This window comes from Macroventuria anomochaeta (assembly GCF_010093625.1).
Source record: "Macroventuria anomochaeta strain CBS 525.71 unplaced genomic scaffold BU25scaffold_53, whole genome shotgun sequence".
Taxonomy (NCBI): Eukaryota; Fungi; Ascomycota; class Dothideomycetes; order Pleosporales; family Didymellaceae; genus Macroventuria; species Macroventuria anomochaeta.
The window spans coordinates 171810-196947 of record NW_022985414.1 but is presented as its reverse complement, the minus strand read 5'-3'; the positions used below and the strand labels follow the sequence as shown (position 1 = coordinate 196947).

At 54.6% G+C, this 25138-nt stretch overlaps 13 protein-coding genes across 13 annotated transcripts; 5 read left to right on the top strand and 8 right to left on the bottom strand.

Annotated features, from left to right (window-relative positions):
• Positions 1 to 73: 73 nt before the first annotated feature.
• BU25DRAFT_416013 (cytidine deaminase-like protein) lies at positions 74 to 683 on the top strand. Its single transcript, XM_033707671.1, has one exon. The coding sequence runs from the start codon at positions 85 to 87 to the stop codon at positions 652 to 654; it is 570 nt and encodes a 189-aa protein (XP_033555838.1). The 5' UTR covers positions 74 to 84; the 3' UTR covers positions 655 to 683.
• Positions 327 to 1392, bottom strand: BU25DRAFT_236199 (uncharacterized protein). The gene has a single exon (XM_033701466.1). It carries the CDS (start codon positions 1284 to 1286, stop codon positions 741 to 743), a length of 546 nt encoding a protein of 181 aa, XP_033555837.1. The 5' UTR covers positions 1287 to 1392; the 3' UTR covers positions 327 to 740.
• A 442-nt stretch (positions 1393 to 1834) lies between these two features.
• Positions 1835 to 2774, bottom strand: BU25DRAFT_416011 (uncharacterized protein). The gene has a single exon (XM_033707670.1). It carries the CDS (start codon positions 2671 to 2673, stop codon positions 2323 to 2325), a length of 351 nt encoding a protein of 116 aa, XP_033555836.1. The 5' UTR covers positions 2674 to 2774; the 3' UTR covers positions 1835 to 2322.
• A 179-nt stretch (positions 2775 to 2953) lies between these two features.
• Positions 2954 to 3952, bottom strand: BU25DRAFT_236184 (uncharacterized protein). The gene is made up of 2 exons (XM_033701465.1): positions 3547 to 3952; positions 2954 to 3498 (listed from the first exon to the last, which is right to left on the bottom strand). Exons 1-2 carry the CDS (start codon positions 3783 to 3785, stop codon positions 3126 to 3128), a joined length of 612 nt encoding a protein of 203 aa, XP_033555835.1. The 5' UTR covers positions 3786 to 3952; the 3' UTR covers positions 2954 to 3125.
• A 642-nt stretch (positions 3953 to 4594) lies between these two features.
• Positions 4595 to 5418, top strand: BU25DRAFT_435428 (uncharacterized protein; the record flags this gene model as incomplete). The annotated part of the gene is made up of 2 exons (XM_033708915.1): positions 4595 to 4730; positions 4781 to 5418. 2 exons carry the CDS (start codon positions 4595 to 4597, stop codon positions 5416 to 5418), a joined length of 774 nt encoding a protein of 257 aa, XP_033555834.1.
• A 140-nt stretch (positions 5419 to 5558) lies between these two features.
• BU25DRAFT_463583 (uncharacterized protein) lies at positions 5559 to 6887 on the bottom strand (the record flags this gene model as incomplete). The annotated part of the gene is made up of 3 exons (XM_033710615.1): positions 5559 to 5641; positions 5744 to 6067; positions 6131 to 6887. 3 exons carry the CDS (start codon positions 6885 to 6887, stop codon positions 5559 to 5561), a joined length of 1164 nt encoding a protein of 387 aa, XP_033555833.1.
• Positions 6888 to 9247: 2360 nt separating this feature from the next.
• Positions 9248 to 10731, bottom strand: BU25DRAFT_416008 (uncharacterized protein). Its single transcript, XM_033707669.1, has one exon. It carries the CDS (start codon positions 10682 to 10684, stop codon positions 9512 to 9514), a length of 1173 nt encoding a protein of 390 aa, XP_033555832.1. The 5' UTR covers positions 10685 to 10731; the 3' UTR covers positions 9248 to 9511.
• A 255-nt stretch (positions 10732 to 10986) lies between these two features.
• Positions 10987 to 16256, top strand: BU25DRAFT_404237 (uncharacterized protein). Its single transcript, XM_033705112.1, has 3 exons — positions 10987 to 13929; positions 13980 to 15689; positions 15738 to 16256. The coding sequence occupies exons 1-3, from the start codon at positions 11197 to 11199 to the stop codon at positions 16086 to 16088; spliced, it is 4794 nt and encodes a 1597-aa protein (XP_033555831.1). The 5' UTR covers positions 10987 to 11196; the 3' UTR covers positions 16089 to 16256.
• A 792-nt stretch (positions 16257 to 17048) lies between these two features.
• BU25DRAFT_416006 (aminotransferase) lies at positions 17049 to 18912 on the top strand. The gene is made up of 4 exons (XM_033707668.1): positions 17049 to 17169; positions 17384 to 17518; positions 17567 to 18719; positions 18773 to 18912. Exons 1-4 carry the CDS (start codon positions 17076 to 17078, stop codon positions 18831 to 18833), a joined length of 1443 nt encoding a protein of 480 aa, XP_033555830.1. The 5' UTR covers positions 17049 to 17075; the 3' UTR covers positions 18834 to 18912.
• Positions 18913 to 19265: 353 nt separating this feature from the next.
• BU25DRAFT_482596 (uncharacterized protein) lies at positions 19266 to 19620 on the bottom strand (the record flags this gene model as incomplete). The annotated part of the gene is made up of 1 exon (XM_033711136.1): positions 19266 to 19620. The coding sequence occupies one exon, from the start codon at positions 19618 to 19620 to the stop codon at positions 19270 to 19272; it is 351 nt and encodes a 116-aa protein (XP_033555829.1). The 3' UTR covers positions 19266 to 19269.
• Positions 19621 to 20113: 493 nt separating this feature from the next.
• Positions 20114 to 21121, top strand: BU25DRAFT_354086 (uncharacterized protein; the record flags this gene model as incomplete). Its single annotated transcript, XM_033703498.1, has 1 exon — positions 20114 to 21121. One exon carries the CDS (start codon positions 20114 to 20116, stop codon positions 21119 to 21121), a length of 1008 nt encoding a protein of 335 aa, XP_033555828.1.
• Positions 21122 to 21393: 272 nt separating this feature from the next.
• On the bottom strand, positions 21394 to 24258 carry BU25DRAFT_416004 (vacuolar ATP synthase-like protein 98 kDa subunit). The gene is made up of 3 exons (XM_033707667.1): positions 24174 to 24258; positions 21863 to 23991; positions 21394 to 21807 (listed from the first exon to the last, which is right to left on the bottom strand). The coding sequence occupies exons 2-3, from the start codon at positions 23874 to 23876 to the stop codon at positions 21470 to 21472; spliced, it is 2352 nt and encodes a 783-aa protein (XP_033555827.1). The 5' UTR covers positions 23877 to 23991; positions 24174 to 24258; the 3' UTR covers positions 21394 to 21469.
• A 212-nt stretch (positions 24259 to 24470) lies between these two features.
• Positions 24471 to 25019, bottom strand: BU25DRAFT_495671 (uncharacterized protein; the record flags this gene model as incomplete). The annotated part of the gene is made up of 2 exons (XM_033711872.1): positions 24471 to 24754; positions 24845 to 25019. The coding sequence occupies 2 exons, from the start codon at positions 25017 to 25019 to the stop codon at positions 24471 to 24473; spliced, it is 459 nt and encodes a 152-aa protein (XP_033555826.1).
• Between the last annotated feature and the right edge of the window lie 119 nt (positions 25020 to 25138).

The following is a 25138-nucleotide window of genomic DNA, read 5'->3' as shown; positions in this document are numbered from 1 at the left end:
TGGTATCGATAAGGACCCACTCTGGCATCACCAGAATCTCCACTCTCGAGGGCCTCACTTTTACACTTGTCTCTCACTATCAAAATGCCGGAAGAATGGGAAGGACCAGTGAAGATGTGGGACGGCCCAGCTCCACCAGCACAAGCACCAGACCCCAATGACCACTTACAATACATGCGCCTCGCCCTGGACCAAGCACAGGAGTCACCCCCGAAGCCAACGAACTTCTGTGTTGGAGCCTTGCTAGTCGATGCAGACACTGGCACTATCCTCGAGAGAGGCTATACTTTGGAGTGCGAAGGCAATACACATGCCGAGCAATGCTGCCTGATAAAGTTTGCGAAAGCACATGGTCTGCCTGAGGAGCGTGTTGGGGAAGTACTGCCAGCAGATACGGTCATCTACACTACGATGGAGCCTTGCAACAAGAGATCTGTTGGCAATATACCATGCGTAGATCGTCTCATTCGTACGAAAGGACCGGATGGTCGACTGAGGATTAAGAAGGTCTATCTTGGAGTCAAGGAGCCGGAGAAGTTTGTCGGTGCCAATGAGGGCATAGCGAAGCTGCAACAGCATGGAATCGAATGCATACACGTGCCCGGGCTGGAAGAGCGTATCCTGCAGGTAGCGACTGCTGGGCATGAAACATGAAGATGTTCGATTATCGAAATATAAGCCAATGTGAACTGGGACACCAACGACCAGCGCATATCATTACATCCCTCTGTGTCGCCGTATCAAGACATATCGTCGCGCTTTCTCCTCTCCTCTCCTCTGAGCTCCACCATGTCATCCAATTCAACCTCCTCCCACCTCTTCGCTTTGCCCTTCCTCCTGGTCTTGAGACTGAGCTCGAACCGAAACCTCTTCCATCGACCCGCCCTGACTTCATGAACACGTGTCGTGGTGACCTTTCGTTTGTGCGTTGGGTTGGGTTGTGCCTTGGGCGCGATGCTAGCTTTCTGAGCAGCTTCAAGTGTTTCCGCATCGGTCTCGATTGGAAGAGGACTCGAGGCCATGAGCGCCATGAAGAGGGACGCGAGTCGCCGTTGACGGTTGCTAATTCTTGCAGGTGTGGCAGAAGGTTGCTGTGATGAGCGTTTGGAGGTTGTCGCAGAGGCATTGTGAGCATGTCTCAATTTTGGGTTCTTGGGTTTGGACTTTGAAGCTGTCGCTGGTTGCGTTGTCACCGATGCGGATGCTGATTTGCTACTCGAGGCTTGTGTTTGTAGGTTCGCAAATGTTACGCCTTTCGAGGCGCGCTTTTGACGGATGTGCAGCATGCTGATGATCTTGGTGTTGATGTACAGACAGCTTGCGACACTCGAAGGTCGTAACCTAGCAAATATACAAATCTGACATTGTTCACAAAGAATCACCGATCAAGGGGCGCCCGAAGCTGAGTGCGACTTGCAGGAGCCACACCCGTCTGAGTGGCTGCTGAGCTGATATCTGAACCACGCCCCATCCTAACTTACATTACTGAGCGGCACAGTCAAGGGATTGATGGAGAAATCTTGCTCTTTAGAAGCTCTGAAGGCGTATCTTGGGCGTGACGCTGGTCGAGAACGGCGAAGCAGCGCTTCCATTTCTCGTCGTGCTGTGTGCCAGCCAGAGAAGCACAAACTTGGGCAGCATCGACACTCAGCCCTACGGCACGGGCCAAGGCGAGCTGTCTTCCTTCCAGTCAGACTCGTTTCCAGCAACGGTGCCCGTGGCTGGCTGCGGCGCAGTATTGCGAAAATAGATGGCTTGGCCTCAGCTCAGCCGAGGAATTTCAATTTTTTGAATACAGTCGGCTGCAGTCTATGATTTCACGTAAAGGTCAAAATATTCATGGGCTTTCACAGGTCAGTTTTGGTCTGAGAGAAGAGATCAATATAAAGGCAAAGTATGAGATTGCCAACGACCGCCTGCGAACCTTGGATTTGACCGACTACACGCCGAAGCCAGGATGCACCAACGTCAGAATTGCGATATGGAAGATCGGATTCTCATTCCTCCCCAATTGAATCATAAGAAGGATCGATTTCGCGAAGCGGAAACCACGTTTTTGCAACCCTGGAGTTTAAACCCGCGATGATCTGCTCTATCCACTGGAACGTCTCAAGCCAACCGATGACGTCTTGGACTCTGCACCGAACGCGTTCAAGTGAGAACGCGTCACGACCAGCTGTCGCATAAAGGAGGGTTGGATAGGTGCTCATATGCGTAGATAAATCCTCATAATTGAATCAATGCGTCCATTCACCATCACACGAACTTGTAACACATCGTTCAGACAACTATCAAACCCCGCAGTTTCACAGATATCCAGATTCACAACATCAGCCCAAATGTCCCTTCTCTGTTACCAATCTGAGCACCTCCAGCTGAGAACTCCAAGCTGAAGCCGTAACAGAAATTCCCTCCCAATCCCTCCTCTCCTTCCTCAACATCGAAAACACGAACATTCCCACCACCCCCGGCGTCACCCTCTCTACCCAGCAACAACCCATTTTCGGCTCGATCCTCGACCTCTTTGCCGGACACCCGTCTCTCCAAAGACTCGCTCTCTAGCGCGACGACGCGACCTTCGAGGATCCCATCACTATCGCGCAGGGCCGCGAGAAGTACCAGGCACAATGGTATGGGCTGCAGGGCGCGTTTAGTGAGATTGAGAGACAGCATCGTAGCGTTAAGGGTACGGCGAATCCGATTCCAACGGACTTGAAGATGAGGTATGTTATTGAGGGGATTGGGAAGGAGCAGGTTGTGAGTAGTGTGGTGGCTATTCATCTTGATGGGGAGGGGAGGGTGCAGAAGGTGCAGGATAAATGGGATGGGAAGTTGCCGGATGGGGCGATTGCGAATGTGAGTTCTCTCTCCTTAGTTCGTGTCAGGACCATTGCAGTGGCCATCCTACAAAACAGCTCATATCTTCGAGCATTGTACTGACTGACGGCCTTCCGTCACCTCAACGCCGTTACCGTACCGAAGATGATCAACGTGCCCAAGAACGACAAAAAGGATGCTGAAAGGGGAAACTAGATTATTATCTGGTGAACTGAATCGCTTGTCTATGTTCGCATAGCGTCGTGTGCTCATAAATCGTAATGTCATAAGGGATACCAGCATCCATATCAGCGAAACATACGGCCCAGTGCGATGTGCAATAGCACTGCTGTAACGCCGGCGCCCACGCCGATGATCTTCAAAGAGACCCCTTCGGCAACGAGCAGGATTGTTCCGCATTGTCCTTCGGCTGCTCTTGGCAGACCAGGCCCATCCATTGTGATAGTCGCGCAGAAGCCGCCTTGAACGGTGGTTGGCGCGTTGTAGATCACAAAGGATGTCGGCTGCTGTACGTATGTGGTGTATTGTTGCGCTTGTACTGTGACTGTCGATATGGCTGCAGCATTCACATAACCGCCGCAGGTACTCCCCGATGGACAGCATCCGAGGAGTCCATTCGAATTTGCAGGCACGACACATGCGTAATTGGCAGGGCAGCACCTGGTCAAAGCTTTAGCCTTGGCTCTGCGATGGTGTGTTGCAACCTACCAACTGGGCGCATTCACGGAGCTGCAGCTCTGTGACGCAGATGAAGGGCAATAGTTGGTACCTTGTGCCGTCACTTGCTGGCCATTGGGATTGACAAGGTAGACCGCTCCTGAGAATGGTGCATTGTTGGTAATCTGAGGTGCGGCGTCCGCTTCGGCATCCGGTCTTGCTTCAGGCGTTGCGGCGCAAAGCGCAGCGAAGACCACAGCGACGAGCTGAAAAGGCGCAAAGTTGCGCATGGTGTGAGGTGAGCTGGATCCTATCGAGGAGGTAGTCAAAGGGTCAAGAGAGTATGCGCAGAGCTTTGCGACACAGAGCACGCCTTTTTGTAGCTTCTTGGTGCTAGATATACACAGGCACGCCAGCAAAAACGGGCGCAAAAGTGACAGTGAGAGTAAAAGAAGCAGAGAAAGGAGGCAGCCGGACTACCGGCGGGCTGCCAGCCTACCTGATGACCATGGTCATAACGGCATGGAAGGTCGAGGTAAGCTAGAGCTCCAAGCTGCAGCTCCAAGGTCAGCCTACTAGGTCATCTTAGACATGCAGCTGAGGGACGGTTCGGTGGGATGGCGCATTATTGACAGCTTAATTGCACGGATTTTACACGTCCAGTGGGTCCATCGCCTGGATTAGCAGCGTCTTTCCGGACTGTGCTTCCTGTATTTTGCACCAGAACGGCTGTGTTGAGATGTGATGAGGATGTACACCTAGCTCTGCAAGCTGGGCAGACCCAGCTCGTAAAGCCTGCTACCCCTCCCTGGAGATGCTTGTTGGTGGAATCTGACGAGTTGTTATTATCGATAAAGAGCGCAGAAGCCTTGTTTGTTCCTTACAATGCGAACCAGGTCTCGGTCTTGGAAGCGGCTCAGTCGGATACGCATTACGAGTGTGGTGTGAATGCTGTGCATGCGCTTGCAGCGAGGTGCATCAAGCCGGGAAGGTGGGGCAGCCGCTAAAATCACTCACGTGATGGTGCGCCAGTCTGGTGTTTCTTCGACGCGTCGCCGCCATTTCCTTCTCGTCTCACACATCATCAACACAATATGATATGTCAAAGCATCCAACAACGCGCCCATACCGACTATACCCGGCGTACTGCTTCCAGTCATCGCCTACGTACAATGCCTGGGTGAAGCTCACTGCTGCCGATGTGCACACTTTACGATCAGAGCCCGATTTCCAAGGTAGAAGTGGCTGTATGGAGCGAGACAGCACATGCTGATATGCTGTTTAGGCCAAAACATATATTTCTACCTCAACCATCCCATACGTTTCGTACGTGTCGTTGGCGTCGTTGTAGCTATTGACGACATTAATCTCAAGTATTCGGCCCTCACGCTGGACGATGGAAGTGGCGCAACTGTTGAGCTCAAGATTGTGAGAACCGTTTCAGGAGAACAGGGCTCCAAGAATCCTTCCTCAAACACCACTATAAGCAACGTCAACGTCATCAGTCAATTTGGTGTCTTCGAAATCACAGTCGATCACCTTAGTCTGGACATTGGCACAGTTCTGAAAGCGAAGGGAATGATCTCCGAATTCCGTGGTGTGAAGCAACTGGAATTGAAGAGAGTCCACATTGTCTCTTCGACGAACGAAGAGGCGCAAGCTTGGGCAGAGACAGCAGCTTTCAAGACTACAATTCTGTCTGTTCCATGGCGCGTCACTTCTGCTCAGCATAGCGAGATCAAGAGCAAGATCAAGGCAGAAAAGAAAAGGGCGAGGGAGTACGACAAACGCGTGCGTGAGTACGAGTTGAGGAAGGCGGAGCATGAGGCCACAAGAGCAGCTCATCAGGCGCAGAAAGAAACGAAGCGCGAAGCTCGACGGCGAAGGGAAGAGGCAATGTTGAATGCAGGAGCCTTAGTATGACCCGGTCAGCATGTTCAATTTTCACCCATGCTGCTGCATATCTTTGCTTGTCAACGTGTTGAAGATTATTCACCGTACGAAGCAATCTCCTAATCCTCATCCTATGTCTAAGCGTTGTAGCATCTCTTCTCGGCTTCCTCCTATGCGAACGCAACTTCTATCTCTACAGGCGGGTCAATGTACTCTTTGGACTCACTCTTTGGGTTACCAATGAGGATTGAGCCTAGGTTAATCAGTACTTGTTTGGAATCATGGCCGTCGACTTACAAATGATACCTGTTGCACTGAACACCGCAGTTGCAATCCACAACTTGCTGAACGGCACCTTGAAAGCCTCCTGTGACGCGAACAGCAGACTCTTTCTGGCTGGACAGCGCACCGATCAACGCAGGCAAGTTCTGCGGACTGAAGCCCAGAGGCAGTACAGCCGCCGCAACCCTGCTGGGAATTTGTGATTGGAGACTGCTGTTGAAAACGCTGTGGTTGATTGCGAGTCCGGTGGCGCCGCCCAACGACCTCAACGCCGTTACAAGCCCGGAGCACAGCGATATCATGTCGGGTGGGGTACCCATGTGAGCTGCTACCATGAGGTTGCTCAGGATAAAACCAAGACCAGAACCAGCGAAGGCGGCGTAACCGAACGAGTTGGCTAGTGGCAGATCAGCGCGGTAGAAGGCCATGAAAACGCAAAAAAAGCGTCAGGCAGAGAAACCCAGCAACGAGCGGCTCTCGGATCCGGTGTAGACACCGACGATGAAAGCCATGACAATCAAGGAGATGAAGCCGAAGGTGAAACGGAGGTTGCCTGTGAATGAGTGGATGTGGTGCAGGAAGACAAGCTCGTAGGCAAAGTAGTTTGTCACATTGAAGAACGCCAGGCCCTCGACAAACATGGCGACAACAGCGAGCGGAAATTTTCGGCCGCAAAACAGACAGTGACCCAGGATGCCGCTGCTGGTGCCCTTCCATTTCCAAATGCTGAACGCGGCCAGACAGATAATGCTGCCGACGAACCGGCCCAGCACGTGTCCGTCTGTCCAGGTGTATGGATTAAATGAGTACTGGAGCGCGATAACGAGTAGCACAAGACCTGGTGCGATGAGGTAGCTCCCGATCCAGTCCATGCGTCGTAGTTTCTCCTTAGGGCCCATTGCGACCTCCAGCTCACGCTTTGGGGGTTTGTATCCGAAGAAGACTCCGACCAGGCCGAAGGCGAACAAAGCCGCACATATGTACCAATAGATCCGCCAGTTCGGGACGTTGCTTCGAAAGTGAGCGCCGCCTACCAGGACACCACTCAAGCCTCCAATACCCGAAGATATGTGCGTTGCTGCCTGGCCGTACGCGCGGTACTTTCGGTGCAAAATTTTAGACGGGATGGCGTAGCAAAGCGACTGACAGCTGTAGGCAGAGTCGACCACGACCATTCCAGCAATCGCAGTAGCTATGTTCTGCGAGCGCGAGATCATGATCGCCCCGACAAGTCCCAGAGTTGTCGTGCCTAGGATGAGGTTCTTACGGTCCCAGTAGTCCGCCGCTTGGCTGATGGGCAGGATTGTCGCCAGCGTGAGAATAGTGATCGACGAGGAAAATCATGTTGATAGCGTCGGACTCCCAAGCGACGATGTCATGTATTACCCCAGCGAGCCCGCATCGACAACGGCCATGAGTTGGATAAAGAAGATCGAGTATACGACCTGACTCGTCAGTGAGGGGGCCAACTTGTGGAGGGTAACTTACAAGCACAGCAATGATTGTTTTTGGCGTGGATATGGACCTTGACTTCCACCTGGTCTGCATGGTCAGCGTCCACGTTTTCCGTCGTCGTGATGTCTTGTTTGGGAGTCAGAGTCGACGTTGCGATGTGCTGTGTGGTAGATGCTCGCATCCTTCATCTGCAGTCACGCCACGACTACTCTTTACAGTCACCGGCAGAGCCAGAACCAGACCGACAGGTCCGTGTGGTCGCTACCCTATACTTCTCCACAAACCTAGGGAAGCCACGATCATTGTCTGGGCCTCAGCTGCGGGTGTTCCGCCCAAGCTTCGAGACTGGTCATTGGGCGCGATGTGTGGAGGCCAAGCGAGCGGTACTTCATACCGGCATTCGCAGTCGAGGTGCTTAAACATTTGCGTTCTTGTCTTCTGGGTTTGATGGTTTAAGGCCCACGTCCCGATGGCTGTACCAAGGACCAGCATTTGTGCTATGCTGCTTTGGAGTTGAGTGGGCTGGAAGCCACACAGTTCTGCCAGTCAGAAGGATCGAACATGACAATGCTTCGTCTGGCTGGGAGCTGAAGGGGGCTTGGAACCGTTCCGTCTGTTCGCGGTATTGTATTTGTAGTGGAAGTGGACTCGATATACGAGCAGCTCGTGTTTCTATGAAAATTGGCGCGCCAGCAGACGGCTCAGAGCAACTCTGTCAGAACAAAAGCATAGCGGCTACGAATACATGAGAATGCGGGAGGTCCGCGTGGCTGAATTGAGAACGGTTATGCTTAAGGCCCAGCGAGATCCCGAAAATCTTCACGCACTGTTTCGTAACCTTTGACTTCGGTACGGTGTGCGTTGCGTACTTCGACAGTGAGTCTCGGAGAAAGTATCGACAGGCTAACCCTGTCCCGCGATACAGCAAGACAATCGCGATATCTGGACAATTATACGAAATTCATGATCCAGGACTTTGCTGGGACTGAATTACTTATCACTTCCTCGGATTTTGACCTGCGGGCAAAACGTTTTCTTGAGAGATGCCACGAAAGTCGTTCGTCGATATCCAATGTTCGAGACGGAAGAGGGGGCTTTGGGCATTATTAACGGTCCGGTACAGCTGGGAGATCAAGCTGTGATGTCCTTTGGTGGCAGAATGCCTTTTGTTTTGCGCCCTGGTGGAACATGTTGGAGGCTGGTTGGAGTGTGCTTCGTTTACGGCATCATGGAAGGTGAGGCGATTAAGCAAATGAAGCATGATGCAAGGTTCCTAGCGGAGGACTTTGATCTTTTACGTGTACTCGTCATGTACAAGGCACATACAACGAGTAGCCCATATCCCCACCGCAGCACTCAAAAGCGCCTGTCTCCACCACCACATCCCCCGCCCCAGCCCCGCAGAGCTCAAATACTCGGCCAGACCTCCTGCTGCAAGTCCAGCTTGCTGTGCGCGCAGATACGGCAACACAAGAGATGCGCCCACGCAGCTCAGGTACATTAAGCTGTCGCTCAAATCATAGTATTTCTCCGTCTGCGCAGCGATCGAGGGTACTGCGACGGCGGTTTAGATACTGTATGTAAGCGCAACGGAAGGAACTAGTGTGCGCAAGAGAGGGTTCTTGAATGCTGTTGCGCGGAGGAGGGTTTGTAGGAGTGTCATGTTGGATCGATCACAAGAGCTGTAAGTTCAGGAAAACAACAAGCGCCACGGAGCATGGCGATCAGGGTCTTCAAGTGCATAGCTATGATTTCTGGCTGTTTGGTTCGGCCGTATATTCGGCGCTCAGACATCACTGAAACCGTGATGTATGGTGTGCTGGATTCCAGCTCGCGATCGTTGTCGTCATTGCTCGCCTAAACTAGTATTGGCAGGGGTCAAGCTTCCTGGATTGATTGGTTTAACGTCCTATCTGAGTCTAGATGCTTCCTGGAGATGCTGCAACGTTGAAATCTAAGATGCGTGAGACGGGTGTCGGGGTGATTGGTTTGGGAGCTCGGAGGCCGTGGTGTCCGACTTGGATGTTCTTGCTTTCGGTTGCGTGAATTCCTCCTAGCCTGGCAAGCAAGACCTTGAAGGCGACTGGCCGGAGCAATGTTCAGTCAGATACCAAGCGGATTTGGAGGCTACTTGAACATGTTGCGTGATTCTATCTGTATATGCTGTTTACTACACAAGTCGCTCTATATCAACATGACGGCTCGTCTCCTCCAAAATCGCTGCGGCGCGTGCCGCCAAAAGGGTATGATAACTTTTGCGCTGCCGGTAACTCCTGTTCGCCAATCGTACACGCCGAGAAGCCGTGCATCCTTCTATAATGCAATGTAATGCACCCGCCAAAACGTGTTTGCATGTCCACTGTCAACCCATGTCTCTCTTCATCCTCTAGTCCTCAAACTTGAAGCCCTTGCCGCCGGATGTGTCAATCATGCCACCGCGGTACGAGCCCCTCTTGCCCTTGTTCTTCTCCTTTGTGAAGCCCTTGCCCTTGGTGACAATCAACTTGGCGTGCGCGCGGTCGGCGTAGTCGTACGAAACGTAGGCGTTACTGGCAAGCTCGGGGCGGACGTCGACATCGGGCTTGATGCGCTGGAAGCGGTTCTCGACGTGACTGCGCTTCTTGTTGGGCTGCTCATCCTCGCCGTCGCGCTTGCGCTTGTTGTTGCTGGGAGCAGGCGGCGATGCTGCTGCGAGGGTTGCAGAAGAGTCTGAGCCCTTGCGGTTGGCGGCTGTGGTCTTCTCGTCATCCGAGGAGTCGGAGTCGGAGTCGGAGTCGCTGTCGGAGTCGCTGTCGGAGCTCGAGTCGCTGGAGGATGAAGATGAGTCGTCCTTCTTCGCAGGCTCACCGTCAGAATCGCTGTCGCTGTCGGAGGAGCTCGATGCTGACGATGAAGAGACCGAGGCAGCCTTCTTGGCCTTCTTAGCCTTCGCGGGCTTCTCATCCTCGGACTCAGAGCTGCTGCTGTCGCTGTCGCTGTCGCTGTCTGAAGAGCTGTCCGAATCGCTGGAGGCGCTCGACGAGTCGTCGGACTTGGGGAGGGGCACGTTGGCGGGCTCAGCCTCAGCCTCGCTGCTGGAGTCGTCGCTGGAGTCGCTGGAGTCGCTGGAGGAGGAGGCAGACGAAGAGGAAACCGACTTGGCCTTCTTTGCCTTCTTCGCCTTCTTGGGCGCTGGTGCAGCCTCCTCGTCAGAAGAGCTGTCCGAGTCGGAGGACTCATCCGAGCTGGAGTCGCTGCTGGAACTTGAGTCGTCCTTCTTTGCGACCTTCTTGGCCTTCTTCGCCGGCTTCTTAGTCTCTGCCTCGGACGCGCTGCTAGAGTCACTGCTGGAGTCGCTGTCCAAACTGCTGTCGCTGCTTGCATCGCTGCTGCTGGCGCTCTTCTCGTCTACGTCCATAGCATCAGACTTGTTAGCCTGCTTTGTGGCCCAGGCTGCGTAGTCCGTGAGGCTGCTGGCCGCACTCTCGTGGCCGTTTTGTTTGAGGAACGCCTGGACGAGATCGAGGTCGGTCTGAACATTGGCCGGCGCCGTGATGGTCTTCTTGTCGGGCTTGGCCATGGTGGAGTCGCAATTGAGTCTCTGGTGGGTGTGAAGGTCGAGTGCTGTTGCGCGCACAGAAAAGTTCGACATGGAAAAAGTTCAGGCGGCAGCGACATGGAGGCGCGCTAAGATCACTAGCGGCACCACCCCGGTCAAGCTGTGGAGTTACCACATCACAGACACCAGACCTCCGCATCGCAGCACGTTGCGCGTCCACGGCCTTCCTTGGCTAACCGCTCCGCCAGACTCCGCGCATAGAGCTCTGGGAGCTTCCACCCCTATCGCCGAATCCACCGTGTCCCCTCCCCCTCCCCCACCCCCCCTCCCCCCTGCTTGCGTGCAGCTCCGCCCATCGACGCATTCGCTCCTCGACACGGTCCCTCGAGCGCACGCCTCACATTGGATGGCCACGTCTACGGATTCGCCCGCTTGCGCATAGCCGCACTAGCCTAGGAACCCGGCCCTACTGGCCTTGCCATCTGAACTCTACCGAGAGAGCTGTAGTGTAACGTTCCAGCACAGTCGCCAAGATGGACGGCAGGCCGCGCAACAACTACCCAAACGGGCTGGGAGACCCTCGAGGCCCTGGGAGAGGTCTTCCGCCTGGAGGCCCGAGGGGTCCGTCATCCACTGCCAGCTCAGGCGCTGCGTCGTCTGGCATGTCCCGCGCCGAGCGGTTCGACGATGAGCGACGCCGAATCACCGACAGCTGCTTCTCCAAGGTGGATGACCAGGGACAGCTGCAGGAATCATACATCACCCACATTCGCGTCCAGGAAGACGCCACCTACCCTCAATCGCCGCCTCCGCCCACCTCGTCGTCCTCGAACAAGAAGGGTCGCGTTATCATGATCTCAGTCAGGAATACGGGCAGAGTCAAGCTGCACAAGGCACGAGAGAACGCCAATGGTACATTCTCGATTGGCAAGTCTTGGCCCATGGAGGATCTCTCGGCCGTCGAGAACTTCGTACACATGGAGCCCAGGACCCAGGACGAGGAGCAGAAGAAGCAGTGGGCTGGGGACAAGGGCTTCTTGGTCACCATCACGAAGCCGTACTACTGGGAGGCTGGAACGGCAAAAGAGAAGGAGTTCTTCATCGGTAGTATGGTGAAGATCTACAACAAATACACCAAAGGAGGCTTTCCCGTCCTGACTGGCTTCAGCGTGAACGAGTTGAACAGCCTGACAAACGGGAGGCCGCAGTTGGCGACAGCGGAAGGCAAGGCTGGCGCAAAGGCTGGGGGTCGTGAAGAAATACAGGACCCGGCGATACAGCGACAGGACCCGGCGGTACAGCGACAGGCACCCCCTCCTGAGCAACTGCAGTTCCCACCCAAATCTCCAGGGCCACCACCGCGGAGACCAGGCGAGCTACCGTCCGGACCATCTGATGAAGGGAGAAGAGGGCCTACGCCGCAGAACTCGAACCCCAATTTCAGAAGACCTCCTGGCGAGTTCGCCGGGCCGAGGAGACCCGGTCAGCAGGATGATCAAGTGCGAGGCGGCAGCAGACCCAATACAGGAGACGACAATCGCAGACCCTCACCGTTTAATCCAAATCAAAACACTCCTCCTGTGCCCTCATTACGGCAGAAACCGTCTATGGAACAGAGCATTCGTTCACGGCCTAGTGGCGAGAGTATAAGACCACACCCTCCTCCAGTCCGAGACCCTGTGCCACCAACACCGCCAATGCCGTCGCAGAACCTGACACCCCAATCCTCCATATCCGCATTTGGCGGGCGGCCAGAAACACCACAATCTAGCGGTGACTATGTCATGAATCTGCCGCCAGCACTAAGCCCTGGGAGACGAGTACAGGCTGAGGATGCTCGATCCCAACGATCACAGAGGTCTCTTGACGAGCAGTCGTTTGAGAGCGCGACACCGAATATGCCTCCACCTGAGCAGCGTAGACCGAACGGGTTCCCCTCACCTAGACAAGATCCGTCCCCAAGAGGTCTCGGACCCGGCACTGCTCAGAGTAATGCAAGTTCGAACATCGGGCGCAGTGAAGAAGTGCGTCCAGAGGCACCTCCACAGCGCCGACGACCGTTCATGGAAGCTCAACCATCATCGCTGTCGCAGCGCAGTGTGGCCAGCACTGACAACGAGGCAGCAGCAGCAGCAGCAGCAGCAGCAGGCACCGCATTCCACACTCCGTCAGGGACACCGCCACCCTCTCTAGAAATCCCACCACGAAGAAGACCACAAGAAATACCCGATAGGCTTAAGCCTGCCTCTCGAGATGGACCAAGTGACCTACCACCGCCACAGCCCACACCACCTCCTACATCGCCGCTTCCACCGCCTCCGCTTGCAGCTATACCTGAGCCTCCAGTGCTCGTGCCCGAGCCAACACCCGTTGAGGAGCCCCCAGTCGAACAGCAACCACCTAGCGAGCCGGTTGCGGCTCAGCCTATCGAAGCTACAGCCCCCGTTGAAGAGAAAGAGCCATCAACTGCTGTTAGTCGATTCCCAATGCTCAAGAAGACTATCCTACCTGCAGCTGGAACTGACGACACTGCGAACAAGTTCCGGAAGGCAGCGGCAGCAGCTGGTGCGTTCAAGCCTCGCGCTGGAGGCGCCGCGGCAAAGATGTTCGCGAAGGAGACTAAGACATCCGATGAACCAGATGGCATCAGCGGAGTGTTCGTACCTAAGCGACCTGCGCCGGTGGAAGCACCGAAGGAAGAAGTGGTTGAGAAGAAGGTGGAAGAGCCTGGATCAAGACCGACATCAAGTCGCTTGTCACGGGATTTGCCAAAGATCACAACGGAAGCCGTGCCTGCTGTTACTGTTTCGGGCCCATTGTCGCCTGTTCCGGCCATTGTCGAACCACAACCGAAGCCTGCGGTGGAAAAGGCAGCTCGTGCGCCCACCCCAGAAAAGCTGGAAGCAAAGGCGCCTGATGTCACAGCCGATCCAGAGCCGCGCAAGAAGAAGAGACGCTCCAACCAGCAAGTCATGAACATCTCCAAGCTTGGCATTGATCCTTCTATCATGAACGAGCGAGGTCTGGGCTTCGAAAGCTTGCTTACAGAACTTGGGTGGGGCGGCAATGCCATTGCGCCAAAGCACATTGAGAACCTTGAGATCGACATCAAGCGCGAAATTGCGCGCGTTGAAGCGGGCAGTTGGCTTAACCACCTCGAACAAAAAGATGACCGAGTTGAAGCCGTCGAACGCATGCTGGACCGCGCTATTGCAGAGTGTGATGAGCTGGAAGGCCTGCTTACCCTGTACAACGTCGAATTAAGTGTAAGTCGTATCGAAGCATAATTCCTTCCTTCCCACTAACGACTCAACAGAGCTTGAATGACGACATTGCTTTCATCGAAGCACAGAGCCAAGGTCTTCAAGTGCAGACAGCTAACCAGCGCCTGCTGCAACACGAACTAAAGCAGCTGGTCGAGACCATTTCAATCACTACTGAGCAACTGGAAGTTCTGCGGCGTGCCCCGATCGGTAAGATCAATGGTTTGATCGAGATCGAAGATGCTCTGGTGCTGCTCTATAAGGCTCTTATCACCATCGATCCTGCCTTTGTCGCGGGTAGCCGCGCCGGTCTCGGCAAGATCACAAGCAGCTCAGGCTTCGGTAACAGTGAGCTTGCAACTATGCAGGCCTTGCAAGAGAAACGTGACAGGTACCTGGGTGAGGGCGCTATGTTCTTGGACCGATTGAAGAAGCATATGGAGATTACCTACGGCGCTGCTTTCTTGACAACCAAGGACGCTTTGAAGTCAATCGACCAAGGTTCCATGCCATCTCTGAGGAAGAACATTGAAGCGCACGACGCTGGCCGGAGCGAATTATGGATGTTGAGTCCAGTCATCCTCTTTGCCAAAGAGATCGACCGAACGTCATGGGATACTCTGATCCGCATGTATCAAAGCCAGGCAGCTCAGCTGTACCAGCAAGAAGTCCGCGACAATATCTTAGCCTGGAGACGATTCGCCAGGAAGCCTGCAGGTGATGAGCAAGATCTGCTCTTTACCACTCAAGAGAAAGAGCCTGAGAGTATGGCAGGAACTGCGCGTAAGCTTACTGTCAAGCGTTCTCAAACACTGGCTCGTGGCCTTCGATCGGCATCTGGCGACAAAGAGACCAAGGTTGCCAAAGCGCCACAAGACGGCAAGCTGCATGCCTTCGACGTGTTCGGGCGAGTCTTGGATGACATCGGTCCTGTTCTGCTCACCGAGCAAAACTTTGTCACAGAATTCTTCCACGCTACTTCCACAGACGCCATAGACTTCCCAGACGCAGTAGGCGCTGCGCCGCCACAGTCTCGTCGTGGACCAAACCTGTGGATCCGGAAGCATTTCGAGGCAGACAGATCGATGGCCAAGCGTGTCGCCGATGTCATGGAGGACATCTTCTCGTTCTGGCCTACCGAAATTCAGAGCCTTGTTGACTGGGCTGTCACGTCAGATCCTCTACAAGGAGTGGGTATCTTGTCGGCCGTCGATCGTAAATTGCTCGACATCGAAGACTCGAACCAGGACTTCCTTACACGTACACTGCAGAAGATCCACGAACGGCTGAAGAGCCTATTCAGCCGTTTTCTCGACGAGCAAATTCGTGCAATCGAGGACACCAAGGTCAAGATCAAGAAGCGCAAGGGAGTTATTGCCTTCATGAAGACATTCCCCCACTTCTCAATCGCCATCGAGAACATGTTGCCATCATCATCTGATAGCGGCGACCAGCTCGAGATCCGTCGCATGGTTAACGATGCCTACCAAAGGATTAACAAGGCTATGTTCGAAAGCTTGAAGGTCATCGCCAAAGAATCACCCACCGTCATGGGCACACAGGGCCAGGGTGACCCAGAAGACAAAGAAGCCCTCAACTACCACATCCTGCTTATCGAGAACATGAATCACTACATGGAAGAAGTCGATGCTCGACCCGACACCGTACTTGACTACTGGAAAGGCAAAGCGCAGGAGGAGTACAACGAACACATGGACCTCTACGTCGATGCCGTCATCCGCCGTCCGCTCGGCAAGCTACTGGTAAGCTCACAGCCCTCACCTGTTTAGACTTTGCTAACAAACTTCCAGGAGTTTATAGAATCCACCGAGACCCTCCTCGCCGCCCGCGGTGGCTCACCCCAATCCATCGCCCAACGCTCATCGCACTCACGCTCCGTGTTCAAGAAGCTCGTGCACTCGCACGACGCCAAAGAAGTCCGCAAGGGCATTGAAGCGCTCAAGAAGCGCGTTGACAAGCATTTTGGCGATGCCGATGACCCGAGTATCAGCAGAGACCTCGTGTTCAAGGTGCTCAAGGAGTGCGAGAGGAAGTACATTGGCGTTAGCGAGAGGGTGCAGAGGATCAATCAGGATGTATATCAGGGTGAGGTGGAGGTTGATTGGGGGACGAACGAGGTGCAGAGTGCATTCAGGAGATAGCTGATATGAAGAAGAAGGTGAAGGATAGGTGCTGTGAACTGTGTATATTGGGCTGATGGGTGTTGTATATGGTACACTTGCATTGGAAGAGCAAGACTGGCTACGGCCATTCCCTGCTTATGGCGTCGACAATGGGCGACGCTGCATATTGTGATGATTGAACCTACGATGTTTGCACCTATGCACAGTTCTCCCAACACACCAAATTACCCCGAAGTGAACGTGCGGAGACTGACCGGATCAGCCTTGCGCTGCAGGACTGAGACAAAATGAGGCATTATCCGCGGGATCGACATCGCAGCACCCTCAGCTCCTTGCAATTGCTTTTTCGTGGCGGCTGAATGTAAGCTGACAGGGGCATCAATTCTCCCCGAGGTTTGCATACTGGAATGCAATGTGCGTACCACAGTAAGGCTTGCAGACCGCTGAGCAGCTGTACACAACAACGCACATCCAAGGTAACTTCACGTACCACGGATACGGCGGTGTGAGAACAGCCTGAAGTAAGCCAGCCGACTGTATGTGCTACACAAGTAGTTACAACGAGAAGCACGACGCATAGCGGCATATACGTGATTGGACCAGCAGTCAATCGTCTCCAGTGGCTGCAGTGGCTGAATATCGGGGATCGGTGGTAAAGGCACGGCACGCGTTCCAAGATTCGCACCCCAGCGCACATGGCGGCAAAGCTGCGGTGTGTATGGGTGGGCACTTCTCCATCGTACTTGGGTTGACGTGTATAAAAGGCCCGGTGCAGCTTGCTTGACCTACCCCACATATTTCCATCCTCCTTCATCCACCCAAACCTACTCTCCAGCATCCTTCATCTTCAGTGCCTTAGCAGATCGGACTCGGGGGTTTCACAACAGCTTCCGTCCTCCGAACCTTCAGACCCTGCTGCCCCGCTTTTCTTAAGCTTACCCCTCCACAGCCTGGGCGAAAGCTTGTTTCTGAGCTTCCGGGGGATCAACCACACATAACGAAGATATGTCTTTCTCGGCAGACAAGGTTCCGATCCTCAAGGCGGGTGCTGGGCATGGCCAGCGGAGGTTTTCGAGCTCTAAGGAGCCGAGTGGCAATGGTGAGTGCAGCGTGAGAGGGACGAGAGGCGAGAGCAGCGAGTTGGAATGAGCTTGGAAGAGGAATCGAGCTTGCGAAGTTGATGGCATGGACCGGACGTGAAGAGACGAAAACAGCAAAGGAATGGGCAAGGGACATGTACGAAAGCTTGTGGGACTTAAACTTGGCTGGTGATTAACGGGGCCCTTGAGCTTCTTCACTAACTCAACATCTAGAACTTGGCTCCAGCATCCACCGCAACTTCCGTGAATCGCACGAAGGCCACAAGCCTCACGCCGGTCTCGATCCCTCCCGCTCCACAACTGGTGTCGTCTGGACATCAGAGCAGGCATACAAGCACGGCTTTGCTGGTAGGTCTCAATCCAGTAGTCCGTACAACCATAAGCTGATGAATACAGACCACCCTGAGGAATGGGCAAACTTGGGCCAGGGAGCGCCAGAGGTCGACGACAGCATTCAGGGCTGCTTTGAACGACCAAGGGAGGTCGACATCAGCGCACATGGCCGAGAGTACGGTCCTACAGCTGGTATCAAGCCGCTGAGGGAGGCAGTTGCCAATCTCTACAACCAGCATCACCGCCAGTGGAGGAAGAGTCAGTACACATATGAGAACGTATGCATTGTGCCTGGTGGCCGCGCAGGTCTCATCCGTATCGCGGCTGTCCTGGGCAACTGCTACCTGGGCTTCTTCATCCCCGATTACACAGCCTACAACGAGATGTTGTCCCTGTTCAAGAACATCGCTGCTATTCCTATCCCGCTCGGCGAGCAAGACCAGTACCACATGTCGCCCGACAAGGTTGCCGAAGAAATCGCTCGTGGTACTTCAGTCATCTTGACTTCCAACCCGAGGAACCCCACTGGCCAGATGGTCACAAACCCAGAGCTTGCACAGATCCAAAACATCTGCCGTGACCGCGCGACCCTCATCATGGACGAGTTCTACTGCGGTTACAACTACACCACTAACTGCGACGGCACGGTCATCTCGGCCGCTGACAACGTCGAAGACGTCGACGAAGATGACGTGCTCATCATCGACGGTCTGACCAAGCGCTTCCGTCTTCCCGGCTGGCGAGTCGCCTGGGTCATCGGTCCCAAGGAGTTCATCAGCGCCATCAGTTCCTGTGGTTCCTACCTTGACGGCGGCTGCAATGTGCCCTTCCAAGAAGCCGCAGTCGAGATGCTGAGCCCGCCGCGCGTGCGCAACGAGATGCGTGCGCTGCAGATGCACTTCCGTACCAAGCGCGACTACGTCATTGGAAGACTGCAGGACATCGGATTCAAATTCCCGTACATGCCCAACTCGACGTTTTACCTGTGGCTGGATCTGAGCGGACTGCCAGAGGGTATCAACGATGGATTGAACTTCTTCCAGGCTTGTTTGCAGGAAAAGGTCATTGTTGTGCCGGGTATCTTCTTCGATTTGAACCCTAGCAAGCGTCGTGATTTGTTTGACAGCCCGTGTCATCACTTTGTGCGCCTGAGTTACGGACCGAGGATGGATGTGTTGGAGAAGGGCATGGACTCGATTGAGAGGATTGTGAAAAAGTAGGTTCTGACTGCCATGATTGGGATGTGCGTTCTTAGCTAACACATGACAGGTACCGTGAGAACCCTGGCCACAAGCAAATGTCCATGAGGCCTCGTGGTGGAATGTCTTAGACGGCGATGGCGTTTGATCCACACCCTCTGAAGGCCTGCAGTAGTAGAATTGGCAATACAAGGCAATATATTTCATGACCCCACAGTGTCCTGAGTTCCTGCAGAAGAATCTCGAACAGAGTTCGTAGGGCAGCGTGCCTACCTCCACAGACAAGACAACAGATGTACCGGTTCTTTCGCGAACTGCTGGGAGTCTCCAGGGCGTTGACCTTGACATTTCTTTCGTACACAATACAATACAACCATGCCCTCCGACATGCCAATTCTCTTATGGCTTCCAGCTCATCTTCTCTGATATGGGAGGCTCTCTGCCAGATGTCCCATAGCCCCTCATATCTTACAGCACAAGCGCATGCTCCCATAGGCTCCGTCTCATCAATCGATGAACCTACATGGTCCATTGCCCATTGCCCATGACCCCTCTCCCCCTCTCCCCCTACTCTTTCCCCTCCCCACCGTCAAACTCGACCGGCAGATTCATCCCAATCCTCCTCGCACTCAGCCTTACCCTCTCCTCCTCGCTCATCCCCATGCCCGGATTATACCGCTCGATCAGCGTCGCGTACATTCTTTGCGCCTGCACGTATTGGATGAACTGTTCTGCCTGCGCCTCCTGACTCGCGGCGTTTGCGTTGGGGTTTGTTGTGGAGAACTGCGCGCGTAGACGCTTTTGCAGAGGCGAGGCGGCAGACAGCTTTTGGTGCGCGGTCCGGGTCGTTTGGTCTTTGACGGGGAGTTCGCGCAGGAGGCGGCGGTAGAGGGAGCGGATTTGGGGCGTGGATGACATGGCAACTGCGTGTGCTCGCTTGCAAGTGGGCGATTGACAGGTGTCGGGGCGGTTGGCTTGGGATTGCGATAGTGGTTGGAGTGGGAGTTGGGAGTTGGGGATGCTGGACCGCGGAGGTGCTGCGGCGAAAAGTTCGGGGGAGCGCTTGGGCCACTGGTTGTTGGTGAAGTTCGTCAGTTTGGTGGCGACGCTGACGACGAGATGGATAGAGAGTATGGCGAGTCTGTTGCCAACACCGAGTTGGATATGTCGATCATGTATACGGGGGCTTGTACAACAGCGAAGAGGCTTGCGGATTCGACCGCGCGCACGTCAATCGCCGACGGAAGCTTCGAAGCTCCCGCCCACCGAGACCATCACGCTCACAGATGGGACCGTGATACGCGTACAAGCTGAGCGGCCGCAAAGAGCTGCTGCTGTAGCTCCAGCGCCAGTTCCAACGCCAAGCGACTCGAATTCGGACCCAATCCAACCTACGAAACCTCCACTACCCATGCAGACACGAGATACTGGCGAGCTCATACCCTCAGCGCCGTCTGCCTCCCTGCAATCATACCCCAAGTCGAAGACCAAGGCGCCTCCAGAGACGCCTCCCACCGGCCCACACGACTACAACTGGTACTACGAAACCGCACCACCCACACCCCCCAACAAAACGCACGCGAATACTTTCTTCGACAAACATGGCAAGCAAGCCACACTCCTCAGAAGCATCGCCCACTTCCGGAAGCTCCCTGAAACGGACGTGCCAGAGGTCGCTTTTATTGGTCGGAGCAACGTGGGCAAGAGCAGTTTGTTGAATGCGGTCATGGGCTGCAACACGAAGGCGTTGTTAGCGCGAACGAGCAGCACGCCCGGGTTTACAAAGACGATGAATCTCTACGGAATTGCCCCGGACCCCGGCGTGCGCATCAAACAAGAAAGTCTATCCGGCAGCGGTGGTCCAGGGCGGGAGAAAATCGTCGGCCCGGGCGGACTGGTGATCGTTGACATGCCCGGCTATGGGAGCGGGAGCTTGAGTGCGTGGGGTGTGGAGATTATGAAGTATGTTCAGAGTCGCAAGGCGCTGAGGCGCGTGTTTGTGCTGCTGGATGCGGAGCATGGGGTCAAGGATAAGGATCGCAGCATTCTTGCCAGTTTGAGGCTGGCCGGTGTCAGCCATCAGGTTATTCTGAGTAAGATGGATAAGTTGTACATTCCCAAGGCGAACGAGATCAAGGAGTTTGGCAAAGGGAGGAAGTTGAAGAGTAAGGGCACTGTCACGGGGTTGAGGGCTAAGATGAGGGCGTTGTTGCCGGATATCAAACCGCCTGTTGGTGGAGGAGCCTTGGGCGAGATTCTGGCGTGTAGTAGCGAGGTGCTGGTTGAGGGGAAGAGATTGGGGATTGAGGATGTACGGTTTGCAGTTCTGAAAGCCGTGGGGATGGAGGGCGAGGAGAGGAAGGGGTTTACGGAGAGCAAGAAGAAAAAGAAAAAGGCCGTCGTGGAGGCAAAGATGTAGGAGAAGCATGTGCTGGAGCAGTGGTCTCAAGAGATACCCAAATCGATTTCTATTGAAAGGCGAGTGCGCTCCGGTCGTCCTATTGCCAGTCAATCTCATACAATTCTTAGGCTTTTCGTACGCTGGAAAGACCAAAGTGAACCGATTCCCAGCCTGTGGAGGTACGCAACTCCCTTCAACGAACTAGACATGGCATCTCTGATCCCAGATCCTGGGAGGGGCTTCTACAATTGCAAATGGCGTGGACTCGATCATCACGATTGCAGCAACTTCCTCTAGGAGCATGTACATTGTACATTTCTATATACTCTCTCCTCAACAACATATCCTACAACACAAAAGAAAACCCTACTCGACCGGATCCTCCTCTAGCAGCGCCTTAAAGCTAAACGGCTCAAACGGCACACCATCACCAATGAAATGCTTACTCATAGCCTCAACCCAGTGCAAACGCAGCGAATGCAACATAGCACTCGTGCCCTCCATGACACAGAGAACCATGACGGTGAGCACGAACCAGAAACCGAAGATGAAGACCATCAGGATGGAGCCGACGATACCGGTGTACGAGAAGGCGTTCTTCATGGTCATCTCCCACAGGACGATGGAGAGACGCTGATGCGCGAGGGACAGGGCCCAGAGACGGAGGTAGGAGGCGGTGTGGGAGACGCAGTTGAGACAGAATTCTGGAAGGCGTGAGCAAAAGATTGATACTGGAAGGATGAAGAATGTTAAACTTACCGATGGTGTGGATGACCTGGTGGATCATGATCTCGCCAAAGTCGAACTCCTCGTGCTCCTCACCGTGGCCGATGTCCTGGGTGATCATGGCAATGCCATCACCATCGTCTCCGAAGCTCTCGCGTCCACCATTGGCATTACCGTTGCCGTTGGTCTCGTCGTCATCGTCAAGAGCACTGACACGAGCAGTCTCACCGATGCTGCGGTATCCAAGAGCCTGAGCCCTGTTGTGCTCCCAGCGGAGGTAGAAAGGCTTCAAGAAAAGAAGGATGGGAACGCAGATAAGAGCCATCAGCAGCAGGATGACCTGCACGGTAGCCTGGCCAGGGTACAATGGCTGGTCAGGGTCTTCAAGGGTACCGGGCTGCAAGAACATGTAGATCAACATGTTCAGCAGGGAAGGAGGGTCCTGTCCCTTAGCGGCCCAGTCGACAGACCACTTGTAGACAATGGAGAAAGACAGGTATCCAAAGATGGACTGGAAGAAGATCATGCCAGGCACGAAGTTACCCCAGATATCAATGGGTGTCTTGAAGTAGCGTGCGTTGACAAGCGACCACATGAGCGAGAAGGTCATGTGGACCCAACCAAGCAGGATACTGAGCTTCATCTTGTAACTGTTGGAGAACAGCAGGTCGTTCTCAGTATCGTGCCAGCGGTAATCCAAACCGAAGGGGTAGGTGTGACCCTCAACGCGTGAAGCGGTAGGGCCCTTGCCGTCGTTGTCCCACACCCACATAGACTTGAACCAAGGAAGACCGAGGGAGAAGGCGTCGCAGTAGATCAGGCCGGTGTAGATGGAGAAAAGACCCATCATGAAGACAATGTAACGACCGTAGAACATCATAGAGAACAGCTCGTCGAGCTTGCTGCGCTCCAGTCTGCGCTCGTAGTAGATCATAGCCAGAGCTGCGAGCAGAAGAATGACACCGTGACCTGCGTCACCGAACATGACAGCGAACATGAAGGGGAAGGTGACAATGGCGGGGAGCGCAGGGTTGATTTCGCGGTACTTGATGGTTCCATAGGCGTCGATGATGGTTTGGAAACCGTTGGTGAACCTGTTGACCTTGAAGTAGGTAGGAGGGGTCTTGGTAGTCTTGATCTGGTTGACAATGGTTGGCACAGACAGGCCAGCACGCTCATTGACATCTGAGAGGGTGGACTTGATGAGTCCGAGGGCACTGGTGGGCGCCCAGGCCTCGGCAATAAGCGTCTTGCGCTGGTGGTCGTACGAGAACCTGTTCAGCGTCTCGTAGGTAGCCTTCTCCTTCTTGATGACTACCATCCAGGCGGCCAGGTTACGGCTGATAGCAGTCAACTCAGCGTCCAGGGTTGACTTGGTGTTGCGCAGAACGCTAGCAAGATCGCTCAAACGTGTGTTGACCTCGCGGATCTGGTCACGCCGGAGCTCGCTGTTCTCGTCGACGCTGTAAAGGTCGGCACCAAGGGACTCGGAGATCTTGCGAATCTTGGCAATGATCTCTTTGCCGTGAGCGAAGATGATGAAGACGTTCTTGCTGGTCTCCTCGTTGTTCTCGGGGTTGATGATGGGCTCGGGGATCTCGGACTGGTTCATGTACAGGTTGCCACGTAGAGTACGCCACAAGATCCTCTCAAAGGCAGCGATGCGCTCACGGGGGATGACACCGGCAACGAAGCCAATGTTCATGACGGTGAAGGATCGCTCGGCAGAAGCATCTCCAGGGCCGTTCTGCTCGACATCGCGGAGGAGAGGCGCATCGTCGTCATCATCATCAAGGGACTGCCTGATCTCCTCAGTCTGGCCACGGGCTCTGTCGAAGAAGCCACCGGCCTCTCTCAGCACCCAGCGCCACTCTGTTAGCTCCACCTCGCGCTTCTTCAGCGTCTCGTAGCTCTCGTTGAGGGAGGCGATGCGCTGCTCCAGGCTCTGGCTCTTGTCGGCAAGCTCGTCGATCTCGGAGGCGGAGGGCGAGGTGAAGGGGTTGTTGAAGTCGTAGATGGAGCGCATAGAGATGCTCGCCTTGTCCATCTGGGCGTGGAAGTAGCGCAGCTGACGCTCCACGTTATCGAGGCGGCGGATCTCCTGCGTGAAGGTGCGCTGGAAGGCCGTCGTCTCGGCATTGAGCTGGCATCGTCAGTACATCGGTCCCGTCACAGCAATAGCAACCCTCCTCAATGCAGTTCAGGAAGACTCACATCTCGGAAGTCCATCACGCCAAGCTCTCCGAGCGCAGAGACAACCTCGCGGCCAATCTCGTTGGCAATGTAGAGCTGGGTCAAGGACATGTCCGCCGAGCGGAACATGGTGTCCTTTTGCGGTGCCATACTGGCGGTAGAGAGACCAGTCGTCCTGCGGAAGGCTGCTTGTCTCGAGGTCCGGTCGGGGCGTGGGCGGCGAGATGGGAGTTGATGATAGCTGTGATTGCGATGATGGCGTTCCAAGCTGCAGAACGCCAAGTAGTCACGTGTTGTGACAGCTGCGTCATCTTCGAGGGTGGAAGGCTGTCACCCATTACACATCGAGAAAACAATTCGATGAATCAAAACATTATCATTAACCGTACCAATAGTCAAACCCTCATGCTTGTCTCTAGTGCCCATGATGAAATCCACGCACCACCCATCATGATGTCGTGAGCGTCAAGTTCCCAACCAGCGCTAAGTTCCCATCGCCATCAACCTTCGCCCAGCGACAAGTTCCTCCAGAGCATACCGAACCCTTGCCCTCGCACCTCCCCACCCACTTATACGTCTCCATACCTGTACACTCGAACACGCTCGCCCACACTCCCGGCCCATCCCAGCAGTCAGACATGGCCCACGGCCTCTTGCACCGATTGCAGCTCTGCCAGTCGCTCTCGTACTTCTGGTTGCAGTATTGGTGGAGGATGTCTTGTTTGGCTGCCCCTGGAGGCTGTCAGTAGAGACTAATCGATAAGGGTAGAAGCGTAATGACGGTGTAGGGGTCGAGCCCAGGGAAGGCAGAATAGGGCTTACTGAGGTCGTCGATGATCGCACTGAAGCAGTAGTGCTGGCCGTTGTGGCATTGGCCGGCTGTCATCAGGGCTCCGTCTCTGCCGATCTGCTGGGGGTGGTTGGGATTCTGCTTTCCTGATGGCGGGAGGGCAGATGTGAGGACGGCGAAGGTGAGAATGTTGTAGATGAGCTGCATTGTGACTGGGCTGCTCGGTGGCTGAAGCTTATGCGGTTGGCTCGAGAAGCGCGGTATAGTAATATGAAGCTCTCTGCGAGTGCTCGGCGGACGGTAGCAATGGTGGATGGATGTTGGAA

Excerpts from the sequence above, each read along its gene's own strand:
- BU25DRAFT_416006 (XM_033707668.1), top strand. The coding sequence starts at position 17,076 with ATGTCTTTCTCGGCAGACAAGGTTCCGATCCTCAAGGCGGGTGCTGGG. Across the intron at positions 17,519-17,566 it reads ATACAAGCACGGCTTTGCTG|ACCACCCTGAGGAATGGGCA; the intron begins GTAGGTCTCAAT and ends TGATGAATACAG. Across the intron at positions 18,720-18,772 it reads ATTGAGAGGATTGTGAAAAA|GTACCGTGAGAACCCTGGCC; the intron begins GTAGGTTCTGAC and ends AACACATGACAG.
- BU25DRAFT_404237 (XM_033705112.1), top strand. The coding sequence starts at position 11,197 with ATGGACGGCAGGCCGCGCAACAACTACCCAAACGGGCTGGGAGACCCT. Across the intron at positions 13,930-13,979 it reads TGTACAACGTCGAATTAAGT|AGCTTGAATGACGACATTGC; the intron begins GTAAGTCGTATC and ends ACGACTCAACAG. Across the intron at positions 15,690-15,737 it reads GTCCGCTCGGCAAGCTACTG|GAGTTTATAGAATCCACCGA; the intron begins GTAAGCTCACAG and ends ACAAACTTCCAG.
- BU25DRAFT_416011 (XM_033707670.1), bottom strand. The coding sequence starts at position 2,673 with ATGCTGTCTCTCAATCTCACTAAACGCGCCCTGCAGCCCATACCATTG.
- BU25DRAFT_236184 (XM_033701465.1), bottom strand. The coding sequence starts at position 3,785 with ATGCGCAACTTTGCGCCTTTTCAGCTCGTCGCTGTGGTCTTCGCTGCG. Across the intron at positions 3,499-3,546 it reads TCCGTGAATGCGCCCAGTTG|GTGCTGCCCTGCCAATTACG; the intron begins GTAGGTTGCAAC and ends AGCTTTGACCAG.
- BU25DRAFT_236199 (XM_033701466.1), bottom strand. The coding sequence starts at position 1,286 with ATGCTGCACATCCGTCAAAAGCGCGCCTCGAAAGGCGTAACATTTGCG.
- BU25DRAFT_416008 (XM_033707669.1), bottom strand. The coding sequence starts at position 10,684 with ATGGCCAAGCCCGACAAGAAGACCATCACGGCGCCGGCCAATGTTCAG.
- BU25DRAFT_416004 (XM_033707667.1), bottom strand. The coding sequence starts at position 23,876 with ATGGACAAGGCGAGCATCTCTATGCGCTCCATCTACGACTTCAACAAC. Across the intron at positions 21,808-21,862 it reads CCAGGTCATCCACACCATCG|AATTCTGTCTCAACTGCGTC; the intron begins GTAAGTTTAACA and ends CACGCCTTCCAG.
- BU25DRAFT_416013 (XM_033707671.1), top strand. The coding sequence starts at position 85 with ATGCCGGAAGAATGGGAAGGACCAGTGAAGATGTGGGACGGCCCAGCT.